The sequence below is a fragment of the Nicotiana tomentosiformis genome, chromosome 3 (assembly GCF_000390325.3).
Source record: "Nicotiana tomentosiformis chromosome 3, ASM39032v3, whole genome shotgun sequence".
Lineage (NCBI taxonomy): Eukaryota > Viridiplantae > Streptophyta > Magnoliopsida > Solanales > Solanaceae > Nicotiana > Nicotiana tomentosiformis.
This window is the reverse complement of record NC_090814.1, coordinates 7,289,695-7,308,722: the sequence shown is the minus strand read 5'-3', so window position 1 is coordinate 7,308,722 and position 19,028 is coordinate 7,289,695. Positions and strand designations below refer to the sequence as shown.

General features: G+C 33.3%; 1 protein-coding gene across 1 annotated transcript; it reads right to left on the bottom strand.

Moving 5' to 3' along the window:
• Positions 1-13,763: 13,763 nt before the first annotated feature.
• LOC104110093 (GDSL esterase/lipase 5-like) lies at positions 13,764-16,596 on the bottom strand. Its single transcript, XM_009619514.4, has 5 exons — positions 16,281-16,596; positions 16,043-16,164; positions 15,207-15,431; positions 14,599-14,863; positions 13,764-14,235 (listed from the first exon to the last, which is right to left on the bottom strand). Exons 1-5 carry the CDS (start codon positions 16,543-16,545, stop codon positions 14,000-14,002), a joined length of 1,113 nt encoding a protein of 370 aa, XP_009617809.1. The 5' UTR covers positions 16,546-16,596; the 3' UTR covers positions 13,764-13,999.
• Positions 16,597-19,028: the final 2,432 nt, after the last annotated feature.

Sequence of the window (19,028 nt, the reverse complement as noted above, 5' to 3'; positions counted from 1 at the left end):
ATTTCTTCCATGCTCCCATGCTTAATTGATACTTGCCTTAATTGTCTTACTTGTACCCTTTAACTGTCATATATTTGACTTGTCTTGTTGCTCAGTATTAAGTGAAGCCTTTCATGATCTGGTTTGAGATTCCTTCTTGATTTGTAGCTTTCATATTCGTTAAGGGTAGAGATTCTTATGATTCGAGTTGTTAAATTATTGCACTTATTGAGTTATTTATGGATCGGGTTGCATGCCGCAATAAGTGAAATAAGGGTGGATTGATATGGTGAAATAAGAGTGGATTATGATATTGACTCTGATTATATGGTGGGATCGAGTTGCACGCCACAACATATATTTACTTATTATTATTATTATTATTATTATTGATGATATTTATATGGTGGAATAAGGGAGGATAGTATTGTACGGTGGGATCGGGTTGCGCGCTGCAATAGTTTATCTGTTTCTGTTCCTTATTGTATTGTGTTGGTTTCGGTACTTTCGTACGAGACTCTAAGAATTAGTATTTCTGGCATTTACTGGTTTTCTTTGAGGATTGAGTTATTTTCATGAGCTAACTGCCTTATTTCGTTTCCGTATTTTCCTTTCGTGTCATTATTTTATATTGCGTACAAGTTGTTGTAAGTGACTCACCTTAGCCTCGTCACTACTTTGTCGAGGTTAGGCTCGGCACTTACAGAGTACATGGAGTCAGTTGTACTCATACTACACTCTGTACTTCTTGTGCAGATTTTGGAGTCGGTCCCAGCAGCGGTCAGTAGCTTGTTCGGGTTGACTATCAGTACAGAGACTTGAGGTACAGCTGCTCGGCATTCGCAGCCCTGAAGTCCCCTTCTACTTTATCTTAGGTGTGTATTTTCTTTCAGACAATTTTACTTTCATTCAGACCTTTATCTGTATTATTCGAGTACCTCGTGCACTTGTGACACCAGTTTTGGGTTGTATTTCGGTATTTTGGTTATTATGACTTTTCACACTTTATTTTAGTTCTTTAACAGTTATTTCAGTTCAAATGGTTTTTGTTAATTTGATTTGTTAAAAATAGCTTAAAAATAATCTAACTTTAACTGGCAAGTGAAATGTTAGGTGTCATCACGGTCTGGAGGGTGAGAATTCCGGATCGCGACAAACATAATTAGTTTGAAGTGGTTAATGGTCAGCTGAGTTAGTTTTGCTAATTAATTAACCCAGTTAGTAAGTTAGCTTTTGTATAAATAGGGTCTTATGTATGAAAAGATGAAACAGTTTCATTTGCTCGAACTGTTTTCTCTCTTTCTATTTCCTTATTTTTCCTTTCTGCTTAGCTCAACTTCAGCTCCCCTTTCCCTTACAATATAAGCCATTGTAAGTACTCGAGAGATGCTCATGTAAAACGACAAAAATGTTAGCTTCTTTCCTACAAACAGTTTTTTGATTCAGTAATATTACTCCATAATTTTATCAGATCTAGAATGCAATGGAATAAGCTGAAGGTGGCACGAAGTTTCCTCTTTCCTTATTACATTATTGTCTCTATATAAACAAGTCCTTTTATTGAGGAGCACTGCCAATTTCTCTCATGCACACCAAAAGTACGCCAAAAACTTAAAAGATTTAAGTATGTTGGCAACCAAAGAATCAATCTCATCCTCAAGAAGAAAGACGAGAACGACTGTACTGAGGGTTCTGCCAGTTAGAGGAAGAATCAAGAGGCGAATTTTTGCCAGTGTTTTTCGTGGATTGAAGCATTCGAGTAAATGGATATGTGGTTGTATCTCCTCAACTGCAACCACACTTAGCTCTCGAGGTAGCTCTTTCCTACCACCAGCAAGCAGAAGCGGATTCAGATTTTGAAGTTTATATTTTCTTACAACGACCTCAAGTAAATATATAATAATAACTTAGTTCAAAATTATTAGTAGATTTTTTAATACATATACAAAATTTGGATAAAAAATACTGAGTTCCGGTGAATCCATAGCTTGTGCTCTAGATCCACCACTGCCACTAGGCCCAACCAGGGAACCAAATATATATCAACTTTGAGTTTTGTTTTTTTGTTTTTTGTTTTTTTGTTCAACTGGTATATTGTTGGAACTTTTAAAAATATACCGTGGGAATGATCTTAAACTTTCTGGAATGCATTTTTATTTTGGCTTATTAAATTGAGAATAATTAAAAGTAGTTATTAATCATCAGTTATTTGCTGAAAATCATTCTAAAGTGGTGAATTTGATTTTACGAATAATCAATTATCATGTGTTCGAATTTGGGATTTGCCTCCTGAAGGAAAAGTGAAAATCAACACTTATGGAAGCTATCTTCACTCTTCAGGCTTAGCGGGTATGGGTGGAATTGTTAGAGATTGCGGCGAAAATTTAATTATGACTTTTGCAGTCCAAAGAATTTGCAGCAGCAACAATGTGGCTGAAGCCTATGCAGCCAAATATGGTTTTGAATGGTGCATCAAACAAGGATTCAGGGAAATTATATTAGAGGTTGATTCTCTAATTATTGCCAACATGTTGATTCAAAATACAGTGGAGAACTGCAAGTTCAAAGCTGTAATACTAGAAACAAAGCAGATTTTATCTCAAGCTAATGTTGGGGTAAGACATTGTTTTAGAGAAGCCAATCAAGTGGCAGATGGTCTAGCAAAATATGCAACTACCATACAAGATGTCAAAATTCTTTTTGCATTTCAAGATCTGCCCAGGAATGCTAAAGGAGCTTATCATTTAGATAGATGGCATTGTCTAGTATGAGAATAAAATATGATAAGGCAAATTTTTTTGTAAGTTAATTGCCTTTATGAATTAGTAATTGTAATAGTATTCTACTGTAATACTGCACTAAACATTTTTGTAACTGAGGCAAGACCACATCCTCCTCAGGTGTATTCCATGTTATGCAATACAACCCAAGCTCTACTGGAAATTTTATAAAAAAAAAACATGTGTTCGAATGAAAACGCTGAAGCTTATAATAAAATGTTGGTATGGTAGTAATAAAGTGTTAATAAACACTTCTTTTCTTTGTTGTGCATATGACTTATTAAATGTCCTGAGAACTATTTACATAAAAAAAATATAAAATTCATCTAAAGTATCAATACATCCAAAAGGATTAATAACAAAAATAAAATGGATAGTTAAATAGAGTTTTTGGTGGTTACCGCATAAATCAACCAAAAAGTGTTTAATTAGTAGTCTAGCCAGCTTATATGCTCGTCCAAGCACCTCTAAAATCTGATTGCTTACTGAATAGAGATGTTATCTTTCACAAAGATAAATAGAGATGTTATCTTTCACAAATGCCAAATAAGTAATATAAATTTAAAGAAAGAGTTTAATGATAATTTGCTTTTTAGATACCATAAAGCACAATTGGTTTGAAAATTAGCCCTAACTTAGAAAATACTATATAGATTTTGCTAGATGGTAGAATAATATTTTTATTAATGTTAATCAACATGCTGATTCTATTGCACTTGTTAAGCTAAGTGTTTCGATCATGTGACTGTTAGGTGTTTGTCCAGTTTTTTTTTTTAATCATATTTGACTTTCCTATATCTTGATGGAAGAGCAACATATTTACCATAATTATTTTTTTCTTTTACGAAAAGGAAAATATAATTCTTTCATATTTGGCTAGTCTTTTTTCTAGGAGGAAAAAATTTTGTACTTCTATAAATTGAGGATCTTTTCTCATTTAGTAGCATTCACAATGTAGTCAGCATAAGGGGTTTGAGACTCTTGTTTAGCAGGAGAACTTTTCGGACAAGTGTTAGCCTACTACTTGTGTTTGCCTCTTCGTGAGGTTGTTCTCTCGATATGCTTTACTCTTTTTTTTATATAGTGGATTGCTCATCTCTACCTGTGGACGTAGGTCAATTGACCGAATTACGTTAAATGCGTGTGTTTCTTTTGGTATATTTCTCTTTTGTTATCTGATTTATCGTCGTTCAAGATTTGCTTTACAAGCTTCCACATGATACCTAATTATTTCGGTCCTAACAAGTGGTATCAGAGCGAGGTTCAAGACAGGTTCATCTTGGTGGGTTTAGTTCTAGCCGCAACCTATTTGATGGTAATCTTGATTTTGTTTGAGAATTTGACCGGAGAGTACTCACATTGAGACAAACTTTGTGGTGGAGATTTAGAGATGCGACCTGTTGAAGGTTATGTGAATAAGATGGATCAAGTTTATTTTATTAGAAAATTCAGGCAAGGAGAAAAAATTATTAGGTGTTTGTTCTAATTTTATTACCATATATTTTTCTATCTCTTGAAGGAAGGGCAACATATTTACCATAATTATTTTTTCCTTTTACGAAAAAGAAAATATAATTCTTCCATATTTGGCTAGTCCTTTTTCTTGGAAGAAAAGATTTTGTATTTCTATAAACTGAGGATCCTTCTTTCTCATTTAGTAGCATCAACAATGTAGCTATAAGGGATTTGAGAGTCTTGTTTAATTAGGGGGAGAGCTTTTCGGACAAGTGTTAGACTATCACTTGTGTTTGCCTCTTCGTGAGAGTGTTCTCTCGATATGATGTACTCACTTTTTATATAGTGGATTGCTCATCTCTGCCTCTGGACGTAGGCCAATTGACCGAACCATTTTAATGCTTGTGTCTCTTTTGGTATATTTCTCTTTTGTTATTTGATTTATCGTCGTTCAAGGTTTACTTTACTAGCTTCCGCGTGTCACCTGATTATTTCGATCTCATCCGTGATAAATTTTGAACGCTTTGGTGAACTTTAGTGGAGATATTTGTGAACCTAGTGAAATTGTGAACAAGGCACTTTTTTATTTCCATGAATATGAGACCACTTTGCTGACCACATCTCTTCCTACTTACGTATCTGACTGTACTAATATATATAAGGATAAAATATTATTGTGCAATAAGATGGTATTGTTATTTTTGCAGACGATGCATTACATGAAAAAGAAGATGACAACCATTATAACGGCGGCCATGGATAGCTATAGTCATCTGTTCCAAGCCATTGACACCCTAATTCAATTGTTGGAAAGGACATCACGGCTGAAGCACTAGCAATTCGTAAAACGTTAGAAAAAGCTACAAAGAATGGATCATCAAAGGTGCATATCTTATCGGATGCAAAATATGCAGTGGATATGACATGAAAAAGAATGGTAGTCGTATCCACTATATTTTTTGCATCTGAGTTGGTACTCTTTCACTTTCCTTCTACCTCCACAATTGTTAATTCCTCGAAAGGGTCTTGTATCATAACATATGGTTGTTCAAAATCGAACCGAAACCGTTAACCGAACCAAATCGATGACTTATTGGCTTATTGGTATCGGATTATCGGAGTAATGGATGGTGAACGGATTGAGACTTTATGATTAACGGCTTAACGGTTTGGGGGCGGATTACTCAATTTTCTTATCGAATAAATCGTTAACCCGTTAAGAATTTTTATATTTATACTTTTATCCCTATGTATATAAAGTACTATTGAAACCCTAAATGGCTAAATCCCTAATTTCTATTTTCTAATTCTCAATTGTCTGCACCCACTAGAGACAGAGAAGTCATTAGTCTTGTCTCTCTCTTGAACTGAGAACCGAGAAGTCAAAAAATCGAAATCTCAATGATTAATATATGTATGTCTGTATGAGTAGTCTTGATGGTATTAAAAATTTGGTTAATACGTATACGACAATATGAGTAATCTTGAAGATTCTTCAATTAAAAAATACCGTTTGGTTAGATCTTAGATGGTATTAAAAATTTGGTATTGATTTGAAACTGTTTGGTATTGACTGAATGATTGTTCAAAAAAATTTTATTTGGTTTAGTCGATAAGCTGCCCGATGACCGCCCGATACCAATCCGCCCATTGTCTTATTGGATGGCTAACAGATTACTATATTTATAATCCGATAACTGTTAAGTCGAACCGTTAAGCATAATTTTCCGCCCGATCCCGCCTAATAAGCAACCCTACCATAACATGCCATCTTTGATACTTCAAAACCTACAAAGATATGAATGAAAAAATTAATCTAAATAGCCGTCAATCCAACCGCTTAAACAAAAAAATAGTGAGCATATGTATAATTCTTGTATAATATGTATATAATTTATGTATACCGGCTAGAAAAATAAATAGGAATCCGACTGGCTATTTGTGTAAAGATCCCAATTTAAATAGTTCATATTGAATAGGTAGAATAGCCTAGGAGATACCTGTACTTATTCTGATTTGACATCCTGGTTCCTGTACTCCACAAAGTTTCATCCATACACCTATACTCGTTCAAAATAACTCTTTTAAACCCTCTCGACCCCGCGTGCTCTTCAAAGATCCTATGTGGATGACACATCCATGTCCACCTAGGGGTGTCAATGGTTCAGTTCGACTGGTTATTTTATAAAATTTGTACCATATCAATTTTTCGGTTATTCTATTATGTATAACCAAAATTAGACTTTTCGAAACCGTCCCAATCATGTCGGTTTCTCTTCGGTATCGGTACGGTTCGGTTAATTTTCGGTATTTTTTTAAATGTCACGTAAAAGTCACCAGTAGAACTAGAATGGAATAACATATGTTCTTTTATAGGACTTAGCAAAACTCTCTAGACATTTTTACTGTTTAAAGGATGATGAATTAAAAAAAACATAAAAGATGACCATAGTATAGATCCATCGACTATTCTATAGCAACGTAAAAGAAATCAAGCGAAGACAAAGAAAATATAAATCACACGAGTGGAAAGATATTAACCAAGTTGAGACTCAAGAATAAAGTTTATAGAAGATTAAATATTTCAAAAAAAAATAAATCTAGATTACGCGAGAGGAAACATATTCAATACATTGTAGTTTTCTGCTCATAATCACTAAAATATTTTGTGTCTTGCTAATGAAGATGCTAAAAATAACTTAGTTTAAGTAGAAGTAGCATAATAGGATTTAGGAATTAATATTTTGAGTTAAATTACTCATTGACTTATAACCGTTTTTATAATTTCAAGGTCCAAATAAAAATATAATATTTTATTATTTTTAAACTTACTATATAAATATATTTTTCACGTGTAAAATTTATTCTGTACACTTTTGTATTTTTTCGATTTATTTTTATAAAATAAAAAACCTACCCTAATTATCGGTACGGTTATAGATTTATATAAAAACCTACGATTTTTTAAAAGAAACCTAAAAATCAGTTTGGTGCGGTATGGTTCGGTTGGTTTAGTCGGTTTTTAAATATCCATTGATACCCTTATATCCACCTCAGATTTTTTACCCCACATCATTATTTTTTCACTTAATTTCAAAATTTTCTACTCTCTTTTTATTTTCTTTTCACTTCACTTCACTCCTCCCCTCTACTCTCTATCTCTGATCATTCTCACTTCTATGCCGCCACCTTCACCACCCCAAGCAGTCACCCCTCCCCCTCATTAATCCACCTTCACAACCCCAAAAGTTTTCTAGCTCTATTACCCCCAAATACACCCAGCAATTATTCCTCAAAACACTCATTAACAAACGAAAACAGAAACAAAGAAAGAAAAAGAAGAAAATCAAATAGTTAATAGAATTAACACTTTTTAAATCCTTACAAATCGCAGCCACAAACACTTTGGAATCATGCAATTCCCACTTTTCTGTGGAGATCTCAATCCTACTTATGATGATTTCAAGATATTGTTTCAACAAGAAGGCCCATATGATCTTTATCATTTTTATGAACAAAAAATGTTTAAAAAAGGAAAAAAGAAAACCCATGATCATTTGGGTCTCCAGCTTCTATTATCTCAATGAAATCTCTCATGATGCCCTATATTGTTAGCAAATTACGTGTTTTTTATTGACTTACCTTTAGATTTGGTTTTCTTGAAATAAAACAAAATGGAAGCAAAAATCGGGTGTGAAAGACAATTTCTTTGCGATATCGAAGAGGTAAATCTTGGGACTGAACAGTATACGAAGGCAAGTATGAAGAGGGAAGAAGAAGAGTATATGAAGAAGGGAGGGGTTAGCGAAGAAGAGCACTAAGGAGAAAATTAAGGGAGGGTTGCTAGATTGGGGGAAGAAGAAACATGGAGGGGAGGGTGAACTTTTTAATAATAAAGTAACAATTTCTTAACTTTTTTTTTAATTTTATTTTATTTAATCTTTTTTTTTAAAATCAAATTCGTTGTTTACACTAGCTTTATACTCGTGCATTTCACACATTTCGTCCAACTCAGCAGATTCAATTCCACATAAGCTTGGTTAATGATTAGAAATGTTGAAAATACTAGTTTTGATCGAGTAGAGATGTCTGGATGAAACTTTGTGGAGTACATGGATCGAGATGTCAAACCGGAACAAGTATAGGTGTCTCCTAGGCTATTCTGCCTATTGAATAATGATAATTGCTGCTATGTGACCAAGAAGTCACGAGTTCGAGCCGTGAAAATTGCCTCTTGCGGAACTGCAAAGTAAGACTGCATACAATAGACCCTTGTGGTCCGGCCCTTCTTCGGACCCAGCACATAGCAGGAACTTAGTGCATCGGGCTGCTCTCATATTGAATAAATAATTATGTAAATCAGTTCGATAAGTAAAAATAGAACTTACCATATTTTGAAGGGTTGTTAATCCTTTGATCAACTACATTATAGAGATCAAACAATGTATACATAAATCCTTTTAGTTCCTCTTGTAATTGCTTGAGCCTTTTTGGAAGAATCTAATTGTGCAATTTCAGCAGCTCATTCAGTTCTTCAAAGCAGTCATCTGTCTTATTTTGCAGAAGAACAAAAGCCCTAGCACTTACATTAAAACTGGGTTCACAGTCAAATACTCATAAATAACAGTAAAGAATGTAACTTACAAGGCCTCGGTTGGTTTCAACTAAACATCCACATCTGCTTGAAGCAAAGTTCACTCCATGAACAAATCCTTTACTCTCAATTTCAAAATAAGATGGTATGAATGGCAAATTAGCATATTCCGCTGCAAACAACAATAGACCAAATTAAGTCGTACAGCTAGATCTCCATTACAAGAAAATTGTACAAATTCAATGCAAGGATATAGACTACTCTCCTTTTTGGCTAAAAGACGTCAAAATCTAGAGTATATTTATATCTCGCAATATAAAAAATGATTTATGTTATATAAACTGATTGTGTTAATGAATTTTCTTTACATTACCTTATTGACTTGATATTACAAAATTTTCCTTACACTATTGTTGGCGTTTCGAAAAGGAACCTTTTGGGTTGCATCTCTTTACTCTCCCATTCATTGCCTATAAATATAGAGGCACTATATCAGATTTTAAACACATCATATTTTTTGCACTCTTCTTTCTTATGTATATTTCCTCACAAATAAAATAGAATTTGTATGTAATTTGTTCTGCCTTATTGCGTTGGTTGAAACACTGGGGTTTAAAATACCGCTACACTAGTATGGATAATTTGTTCTATCATGGGAGAAAATAACCCTAAACCTCGGGTACTAGAAGGGGATTAAGTTTCTTAAGGATATACTGTCAAATTAGTTGGCACGAATCTTTGTTCTTCATCTACATTTCTGTCTCTTTTCTTTTTCTATTTTTACCTTGCAGAGTTTTTCTGTTTCGAACACAATATTACTCACAACTATATTAGTGTAGTATTAATTAAATCCATATACAAATAGATTTGGATAAACTTATTTAAAGTGAATTTGAGTTTTATAAAAATAAGAATGACTTAGGGTGTGTTTGGTATGAAGGAAAATATTTTCTAGAAAATATGTTTTCAATTTTTCTATGTTTGCCTTCAATTGAAGGAAAATATTTTCCAAAACATTTAAGCCAACCAAACAGGAGGAAAATATTTTCTCTATCAAAAGAAGGGAAAATATTTTCCAAAACTCTTTTTCAACCTTCTCCACCATATTCCCCTTCCCCACCAACCCCCATCCACCCCACCCCCAAACTATGAGAAAATGATCAAAATGGTCCTTAATGTATAGGGGTTGGAATATTTTGGTCCTTGACATATACCACTTAATAGGAATAGTCCTTAATGTATACAAAATGTGATAGCTTTGGTCCTCAACCCTAAAACTAATAGTAGAAAATAAAAATTTTGTTAAATTTAATCCCAATCCCTCAAAAGCAAAGTCTGACAGACCCATTTCCCCCCTCCTATTCTATCTTTTACCTTGCCAATCTCTCAATAAAAAGACCCAGCCCCAACTCGCATATCTTCAACCATTTCTGTTACTACCAAAGCACCCATTTCAAACAACCAAAATTTTTACACATGATTGATATGTTGAATAGAAGAAAATATCAAGAACAAGAGTGAACTCATATGATATATCCTTGTATTTAAAGATCAAAACTTATTTTTGCACAACAACTACAAAGCAATTTGGACAACACGATTTTAACTGTCCCTGTTGAAATCTTGTCAAGCACCATTACTGGTTGCATATCATGAATTGACCCATCACCTCTTCTTCGACTATATTACTAGTCCTATAATGGCTAGAATTTTCTGGTTCAACATTATTTTGCTTCTTTGAATCTTTCCCAGTAAGAAAACAATTCAAACTTCATCAAGATACAAAGCAAACGTTTAGAATTCTATAGCACATTGAAAACTATTATCTTAAGATTAATGAAATTAAATTGGTTTTCCAAACTTGGAATACCATAGAGAATATATTTCATGATCTAACACTCAAGCATTAGATTCAGGTCTGTGTATCTCCGATTGTAAAATTATAAATCAAACTGAAATTTTAACAAAGGAAGTGATCGATTAAAACAGATTCGCAAGTAAATTCAAACAACAAAAAAAGGATTTCCATCTATAATATCCATAAGACTAACAAGCAAAACAATTTAGCTTCCCAAGAAGATCCATTCTTGTTTGAGAGAGGGTTTGGATTTAAGGTCGTTAATGGTGTATGAGAGAAGAGGAGGGAGCCGGGAGAGATTGGGGTGTAGTTTAACAGAATTTTTTATTTTTTACTGTTAGTTTTAGGGTCGAGGACCAAAGCTATCACCTTTTGTATACATTAAGGACTATTCTTATTAAGTGATATATATATATCAAAGACCAAAATATTTCAACCCCTATACATTAAGGACCATTTTGATCATTTTCTCCCCAAACCATCCCTACCCCACCCACTCCCAACCTCGCCCACCACCCACCCTAAATAGAAATATTATTAAGAGTATTTTATTTTCATGTTAATTTTTTTTCAACAAAATGAGTATATATTTTTCATGATATAGAAAAAATATTTTTTCATTTCAACAAACTAAATATTTTATTTCCCTGATGTAGAAAATATATATTTTTTCATTTATTTTCATGATGTAGAAAAAAGTATTTTCTTTCATTTCAACAAAATGAGCATTTTCTTTTCATGATATACAAAATATATTTTCTTTTATTCAACAAAATGAGTAATTTCTTTTCAAGTTGTAGAAATAATACTTTCTTTTTCAACAAAAAAAGTATTTTCTTTTTAGTTATCGAGCTCAAATTTTAACATTGTTTTTGTGTGAAAAACGTAAAGTAGCACATTATTTTCTTTGGGTTTGTGTGAATTTTGAAAAGAATAATTAAATTCTTGAAGAAAATAGAGTCCCGGGGGGAGGGGGGAGGGGAGTACAAGAAACATGAGGATTTTGGGAAAGGTGGGTTGAGGAATGTAGCATAAAAAATTATTTTTCTAAAAATATTTTATACTCTCCAACCAAACACTATAAAATATTTTCCGAAAAACGTTTTTTCACTCACCAACCAAACAAGAAAAAATAAGTGATAAAACTACTCATTTTCAATAAAAATATTTTTCATGAAAAATATTTTCCTTGGTACCAAACGCACCCTTACTTTCCGTAATTTGACCAGCTCCAACAAGTCATTCACCCTCTTTCTGATGTTATTACCCGTACTAGTATAAACTCTTGTATAGACTCTTACCTACTCGATGGCAGGGGCAGATGTAAAATTCGTTTGTGTCTCTATATATCATATTTTAAATCCCCATAACACAGCCTAAAAGCATAACTAAGTGGTTAAAGGGGTTCAAAACCTTTGTCAAGTCGTTGGTGCAAAATTAAAGAAAACTTAAAACATATTATAAATGGAGTATAAGATATTATCTAGTTGGTGAAATTCTTAGATATGGTACCCAGTGACGAAGCCACATGGTCACAAGGATGGTCAACTGATCACCTTCCGTCGAAAAATTACACTGTGTATATAGACAAAATATTACGTTTTAGAGTTATATAACACATATTGAACACCCTTTGTCGGGAACTTTTTTTCACTCTTTTCAAATTTGAATACCCTTCAAAAAAAATTCCTAGTTTTGCCACTGATGATACCTATAAAGTCAGAGATGAGACGACCATCACAAGGTCTACCAGTAGGGTACTTGAAGAATGATTCACCATAAGGCCACCAATTCGATTGGAAGTCAAGACTAGCGTTGATGTAGTTATTATTCCCAGGATCCACTGTCGAATCGCCAAACACAAAGAGGGCAGTTTTATCAAGTCATGTAATAACATCTTTGTCAACGCATGCAGTGAATTTGGTTAAGATGAATACTAATAAGATGAAGATGAAGCCATGAAAGAAGCTTGAGTTCAAAGCCATTGGAGAACTTGTTAAAGATGCCATTCATGTTTTTGTGTATTATAATTCCCAGTGGCTTTGAAATGGACATCATGAATTATTGCTTGAGAAATAGTTAATATATTATCTCATTGTCTATGTTATTCGGTATTAAATTTAGATTTGCATTGGAAAGTGGGGTAAAACGATCCTTAATAAAGATGATTACATACTTGGACTTGATCCCAAATCAATAACTTAAAAATGAAAGAAGTACTAATCATACTACCACAATTCCTATTTGCGACCAAAGAGTTCTTGTTTAAAAATAGTTTTGTTGGCAATGAGTTGTTATGTTAAACCGACTGGAGTAATTAAATCCATTAAACTATAGGAAGGAACATGTTGCCTTCTTTTAAAGGTCAACCCTAATACGAGTCTTTTCTCCGTCCATTCTTTCAAGGGTCAACCATAATACTTGCCCTTCTCTTTTCTATTTAATTATTGCAAAAAAGAAAAAAAGGATAATTAATTTATCAGAGCTAGAGTAGAGAATGTCCAGTAAAATTAATTCGATGCATAAATATATATACTGTGACATGAATTAAATGACATATTTGACTATCTTGCAATAAATGACAATCTTACAAAAAGAATCACAAAAATATATACCTAGATGCAGAGTCAAAGATCCCGTGATTGTTAATCCTAATTGAATGACTGATTTATAAGGTTAGACATTTTACGTGGTACATCTATATATCAAGTGACCAACTTAATGGACAAGACTGATTTAGTACGATTTATTTAATAATAAGTTACGAGCTTAATATAAATTGTACTACTACGCATAATTGAAAAATCTAATTAACCTACACAACTGAACAACAACGGCCAGGAAAACTGCTGGACTTGTGATGTATTCCCATTAAGAAGGGCTGTCCATAAAGGGAGAACCATAATAATAGCTTTAGCAAGTGTATAAAAGATACATGTGATAAAAGATAATAATTTCGGAATAAAGTTTGAGACTAACAGAAAATGTATGCATTTTCCCCTATATATATATATATATATATATATATATATATATGGAAACACAATTCTGCCCTTCTATTTAGTTGAGTATATACGTACAATCTTTGAGGTGGGAGTAATAAAAATCATCTTACTCAGAAGGTTTATACTATATATACCCTAATCCCAAATATTAAGTTACATTAAGAGGCGAAGCTATGTTGGCCCAAAGGTCCACCCTTCGCCGAAAAATTATACTACGTATAAGGTAAAATATTACTTGTTATTGATTAAAAATAAACTTTGAATACCCTTGCATTGCCCACTGGCAAAGGGTGTTCAAAATTATTAAATTTTCTAGTTTCGCCACCGATTACATTATAAAAAAAGATTTGAGATTTTGAGGTGCAATGACATCCGTCGTTCCATTCCATAATAGTTCAGCAAATTGCCTGTTTGCTTCTTCTGTGGGATGACTGGCATCGAAAAACACATGATCTGTCACATTTGGACATAACTCGTACTCTTTCACTTGCCTCTTACCTCCACAACTATTAATTCCTCTAAATTGACCTGTACCACAACATGCTTCTATTGATACTTTAAAACCTGCACAAACAAAATAAATTGTGATTAAAATGAAATACGTACTCTCCATACTAAAGAGAGCCGAACCCAGGATTTAAAGGTGGCGGGAACACATGAGCGGACTGCTCAACCAGTGCCCCTATCGGACTTTTGATTAAGGTTTCCAAGCAAATTATATTACCGTTTTCAACATATATACAAATATATATACAAATATTTATATATATATATTTGGAATTTCCCCCCGATATTAACAGGGTCAGGTGACCCCTCTAATCTATAGATATATAGGTCCGCCTCTGATCCTAGAAAGAATAATCGATCGAGTTCAGAGTATGAGGGTCAACTAATTTGAAATGCGTTGGAACTGAAAATAGAACTTACCATATTTGGAAGGGTTATCAATCCTTTCAGTAAAGAGTTTGAAAAGATCAAATAACGTATAGTTAAATCCAGTCAAATTCTGTTGTAGTTGGTTGAGCTTTTGGGGAAGAGCAGAACTGTGCATTTGCAATAAGCCATTGAGTTCTTGCATGCAGTCCCCACTTGTACCATTTGCTTGTTCATTAAATGCTCTTCCACCTGGGGAACAACCTTCTGGAGGCAACGTAAATATGGTGAATTTTCTTCCTCCTTTATTGTAAATTTCCTGTTACATTATAATGATTCAAATAATGTTAAATTAAAGTTTCAACAACAACAACAACAACAATAATATACTGAGTGTGATCACGTAAGTAAGGCTCTGAGAAAGGTAGGGTGTATGCAACCTTATCCTTACATTATGTGAGGCAGAGATGTTTCTCATAAACCTTAGCTCAAAAAAATTATTTTCGGAACAAGTGTGAAAATACAAGAATAAAAAAGTTATGATCAGCAAAAATAGTAAAATATATTAAATTAAAGGTTATCAAATAAAAATATTAAACCAAATTGCATGTTACATTGATTCACATGACTCCAAATAATGTTGATAATAATGTCATGATTACCTGTAAAATAGCAGTAAAATTACCCAATACCATCTCTGAAAATTCTTCCTTAGGAAATGGAAACTTAGGATTGGAAAGGTAAGGGAAAGCATAATCATTACTTCCAGTGCTAAACATGTATACAGCATTAGTGAGGAGTTGTTGTGCCTGATGTTGCCCTAACTTATTCTCCAATAATTGAACCACCTCATTGAAATGTGCCAACTGCGTCGGAAGATCTATAACCTGTAAATTGGAACAACTTTTGTTATTTATTTTGGTTTCTCACATAGGGTTCGGTACCCGTATAGAGGCCCTACTAAATCTGAATTGACACGGAAAAATTCTTATTAGAGAGTAAAACCCTCCCTAATAAAAAAGACTAACATCATCTAGTTAAGTATGAAGGTGAGTACTTAATACTCGACCTCAATCCTTGTTGGCCAACTTCTATTATTTGGTATACTACTTTCGTCAGAAAATTTGAGCTTTTCCGTAGGGAAGATAGTGGTTTTTATAGTTACCTAGAAAAATCACGTACAAACGGAAAAAGAGATGCCAAAATGAAAAGAAAAAAATATGAAAGAGAGTCTAATATTGACGGTATTATCTCTAGTTTGTATACATTAATTTTACATAGATATACATGATTATACACATATAATATATAAATTATATATATATATATATATATATATATATATATATATATATATATATATATATCCTCCGATTATTTTTTGTTTAAGCAATTGATTGTGCGGCTATTTAAGTTAATTCAACAAAGAAACAAACGAAAGAAAATCTAATATTGAAAAGAATTTTACTTTAAAAAGAAAAATAAGAAGGCCACTTACAATACCACGGTTGGTTTCTACTAAACAACCTGAGCCACTGGAAGCAAAGTTCACCCCATGAAGAAATTTATCGGTCCCAATTTCAAAATATGCAGGAATTAATGGCAAGTTTGCAAATTCCGCTGCAAACAACAAACCAAAAACATTATCAAATTAGTTCTTGACAATCACAAATACAAAGGGAAAGATATATAGAAATTTTAAGAATTAAGTGGTAGCTCATCGATAGAACTAATACCAATAAAATCGGATATGAGACGACCATCACAAGGTCTACCAGTAGGAGATTTGAAGAACGTTTCGCCATAAGGCGGGAAATTTGTTTGGAATTGAGTCGTAGTGTTAATGTAATTATTATTCCCTGGATCCAAAATTGAATCACCAAACACAAATAGGGCAGGAAAAGGTCCAATATTGCCTTCAACAAATTCAATTGGACTGCCCAAAAGAAATGCAAAGAGAATCAAACAGCATCCAAAAAACAAGTTCGTACCGAAAGCCATTATTTCTGTGATGATTAATTGATGGAACAGTTTGTTAGTTGTCTTCCTTTTTATATAAAAAAGTTGTTCTTTTTTTTAGTAAGAAAAATAACTTCAAGATCTACATTAAACTTCATTTGATCATATACTAATAATGTTAGGCTAGAAATGTACATATTTTAAATATAATACTGTATGTAGTCTTTGACAATTGACTCAGTCCTTATTTGCTAAATTTGTCAATGAAATTACTATTCTGAAACTTACATGGAAATACATTTACGAAATAGCTTATAATACTAGAATATCGTAATCCAAGAAGCATTTTTATGTTTGAATTGAAGAATGGATATTGGGAAAACGGTAAATTATTCAAATTTTGAGGTGGTGTAATTTCAATATTTACATAAAATTTGGTTAAAGTGATTTTTTCCTTAATAGCAGCTTATTGGTCCAGCTCCAATCTTTTCCAAATTTGTGTACTTTGATTCAGCAAATATATGGCTCAAATATAAACAGAGATGCACGCATGTGCATTCGATATAAGTATAAGATTCATCATGCGTATGCTAGACTTGCATTGACTAAAGACATATTGTATAAGTTACCTGGTTGATATTTTCCTTAATTTTTCATAAAAGAGATTAAGGATTTTTCAGAATTCACTATTGTTTAGTGGCTATTAACTTCTTATACCTACTATATACATAATTATTTTCTATAGCTACTATTTAGTTGTTACACGACAGTATTCGTTGTATTTACGCTACTGTATTCATGAATACAGTAGCGGAATTTGCTTAAATAAAATAGGAGAGTCCAGCTGTACGACTGTATTCGTTGTATTCGCGCTACTATATTTATGAATACAATAGCGAAATTCGCCTAAAAATAGGGAAGTCCAACCGTTTAATAACGGAAAGAGGATCAATTAGCGTATATCACTCCTAATTTAACTCAATAAAATTAATTCTACATAAATTTCGCTGCTATGCGACTATATTCGCGCTATTGTATCAAAATTCGATTTCAGAGATTGGAACATGTCCATTATGTCATTTATGACTCGTGTGCAAAATTTGAAGTCATTTCGGATTGATTTGATATGTTTCGACACGAGTTTTGCAAGTTGGAAGATTTGAAAATTTCATGAGTTCGATTTGTGGTGCGATTCATAGTTTTGACGTTGTTTGATGTGGTTTGAGGCCTCGAGCAGCTCTGAGTTATGTTTTAGGACTTGTTGGTATGTTTGGTTGAGGTCCCGCGTGCCTTGGGTGTGTTTCGGGGTGAGTTTTGAACGAGTTTGGGAATTTCGACACTCTAATGATGTTCTGGAAACAGTAAGAGTGCGAGGGCACATTTTGGAGTGCTGAGGCAAAGCCTCATGTGTGGACCGTAGAAGAAAAATTGCGGACCGTAGAAGGAAAATTACGGACAGCAGAGGTGAAGTGCAGACCGCAAAATTTCTCTTGCGGCCGCAGAAAGGGGATTCTGCATGTTCGATGGTCTAATTTCAGAAGCTTATATCTTTTGATCTACGAGGAATTTGAAGATGGTCCAAAAACAAAAGTTGTAGCCCTTTGAGTTTAGTTTTTAGTAAGGTAAACCAATCATCATTTGGACATTTGTGCCGAAAGTTATGGTCAATTAACTGAAGCTTAGTAGTGCAGTGGTTGCTGAAGTGCGGCCGCACAATTTGGATTGCGGCCGCAAAGAACTTAAATGTGCGGACCGCACAAAAAAATGTGCGGTCAACACTTTGGAAGTCATATGTGGTACCACATAAACAAGGTTTTCATCTCATTTATTTTTGGACCTAGAGAGCTCGGTTTGTGGCGATTGTTCGTGGATTTTTCAAGAAAATAATAAGGGTAAGTGATTCTAACTCGGATTTGGTTAATATACATGAATATATCATTGTTTTCATTATTTAATTAGTATTTTGAGATGAAAATTTTGGAAAAATTTGTAGAAGTTTCATAAAACGAATTTTTGGGATTTGAATGTCGATTCGGAGTCGGATTTGAGTGAAACTAGTATGGTAGGACTCGTATCGGAATGGGTGTTCGGATTTCGTAAAAATCCTGTCGGGATCCGAGATGCGGGCCCCGCATTGACTTTTTAATGTAAAATTTTAAGTTGACGTTTTATTATCCAAAATTATTTTCGATGAATTTTAATAAAGTTATACAATTAATTTGATTAGATTTGAGCTGTTCGGAGGTCAATTCAAGCAAGAAAGCAATTTTGGAATATCGACCTAATTTTAAAAAGGTAAGTATCTTGCCTAACCTTGAGTGGGTAAATTACCCCATAGGTATTGAGTCCTATGTGAAAATTGTGTAATTGAAAACCATGTACGCGAGGTGACGAGTACGTACTTGGTTTATATGTGCAAATTATATTGGTTGAAATTCGTAGACGCCCTTATATATTAAATTAGAAAATTGTTGAAATTTAGTAAATCCTTGATTTTTCATGCCTCATTCCTTGTTTATCGAGTT

What these genes read in the sequence shown, in the direction of transcription:
- LOC104110093 (XM_009619514.4), bottom strand. Translation starts at nt 16,545, where the DNA reads ATGGCTTTCGGTACGAACTTGTTTTTTGGATGCTGTTTGATTCTCTTT. An exon ending in TCTCATATCCGATTTTATTG is followed by an intron (nt 16,165 to 16,280) that starts GTATTAGTTCTA and finishes TGTTGTTTGCAG; the next exon opens with CGGAATTTGCAAACTTGCCA. An exon ending in TAGAAACCAACCGTGGTATT is followed by an intron (nt 15,432 to 16,042) that starts GTAAGTGGCCTT and finishes TCCAATTTACAG; the next exon opens with GTTATAGATCTTCCGACGCA.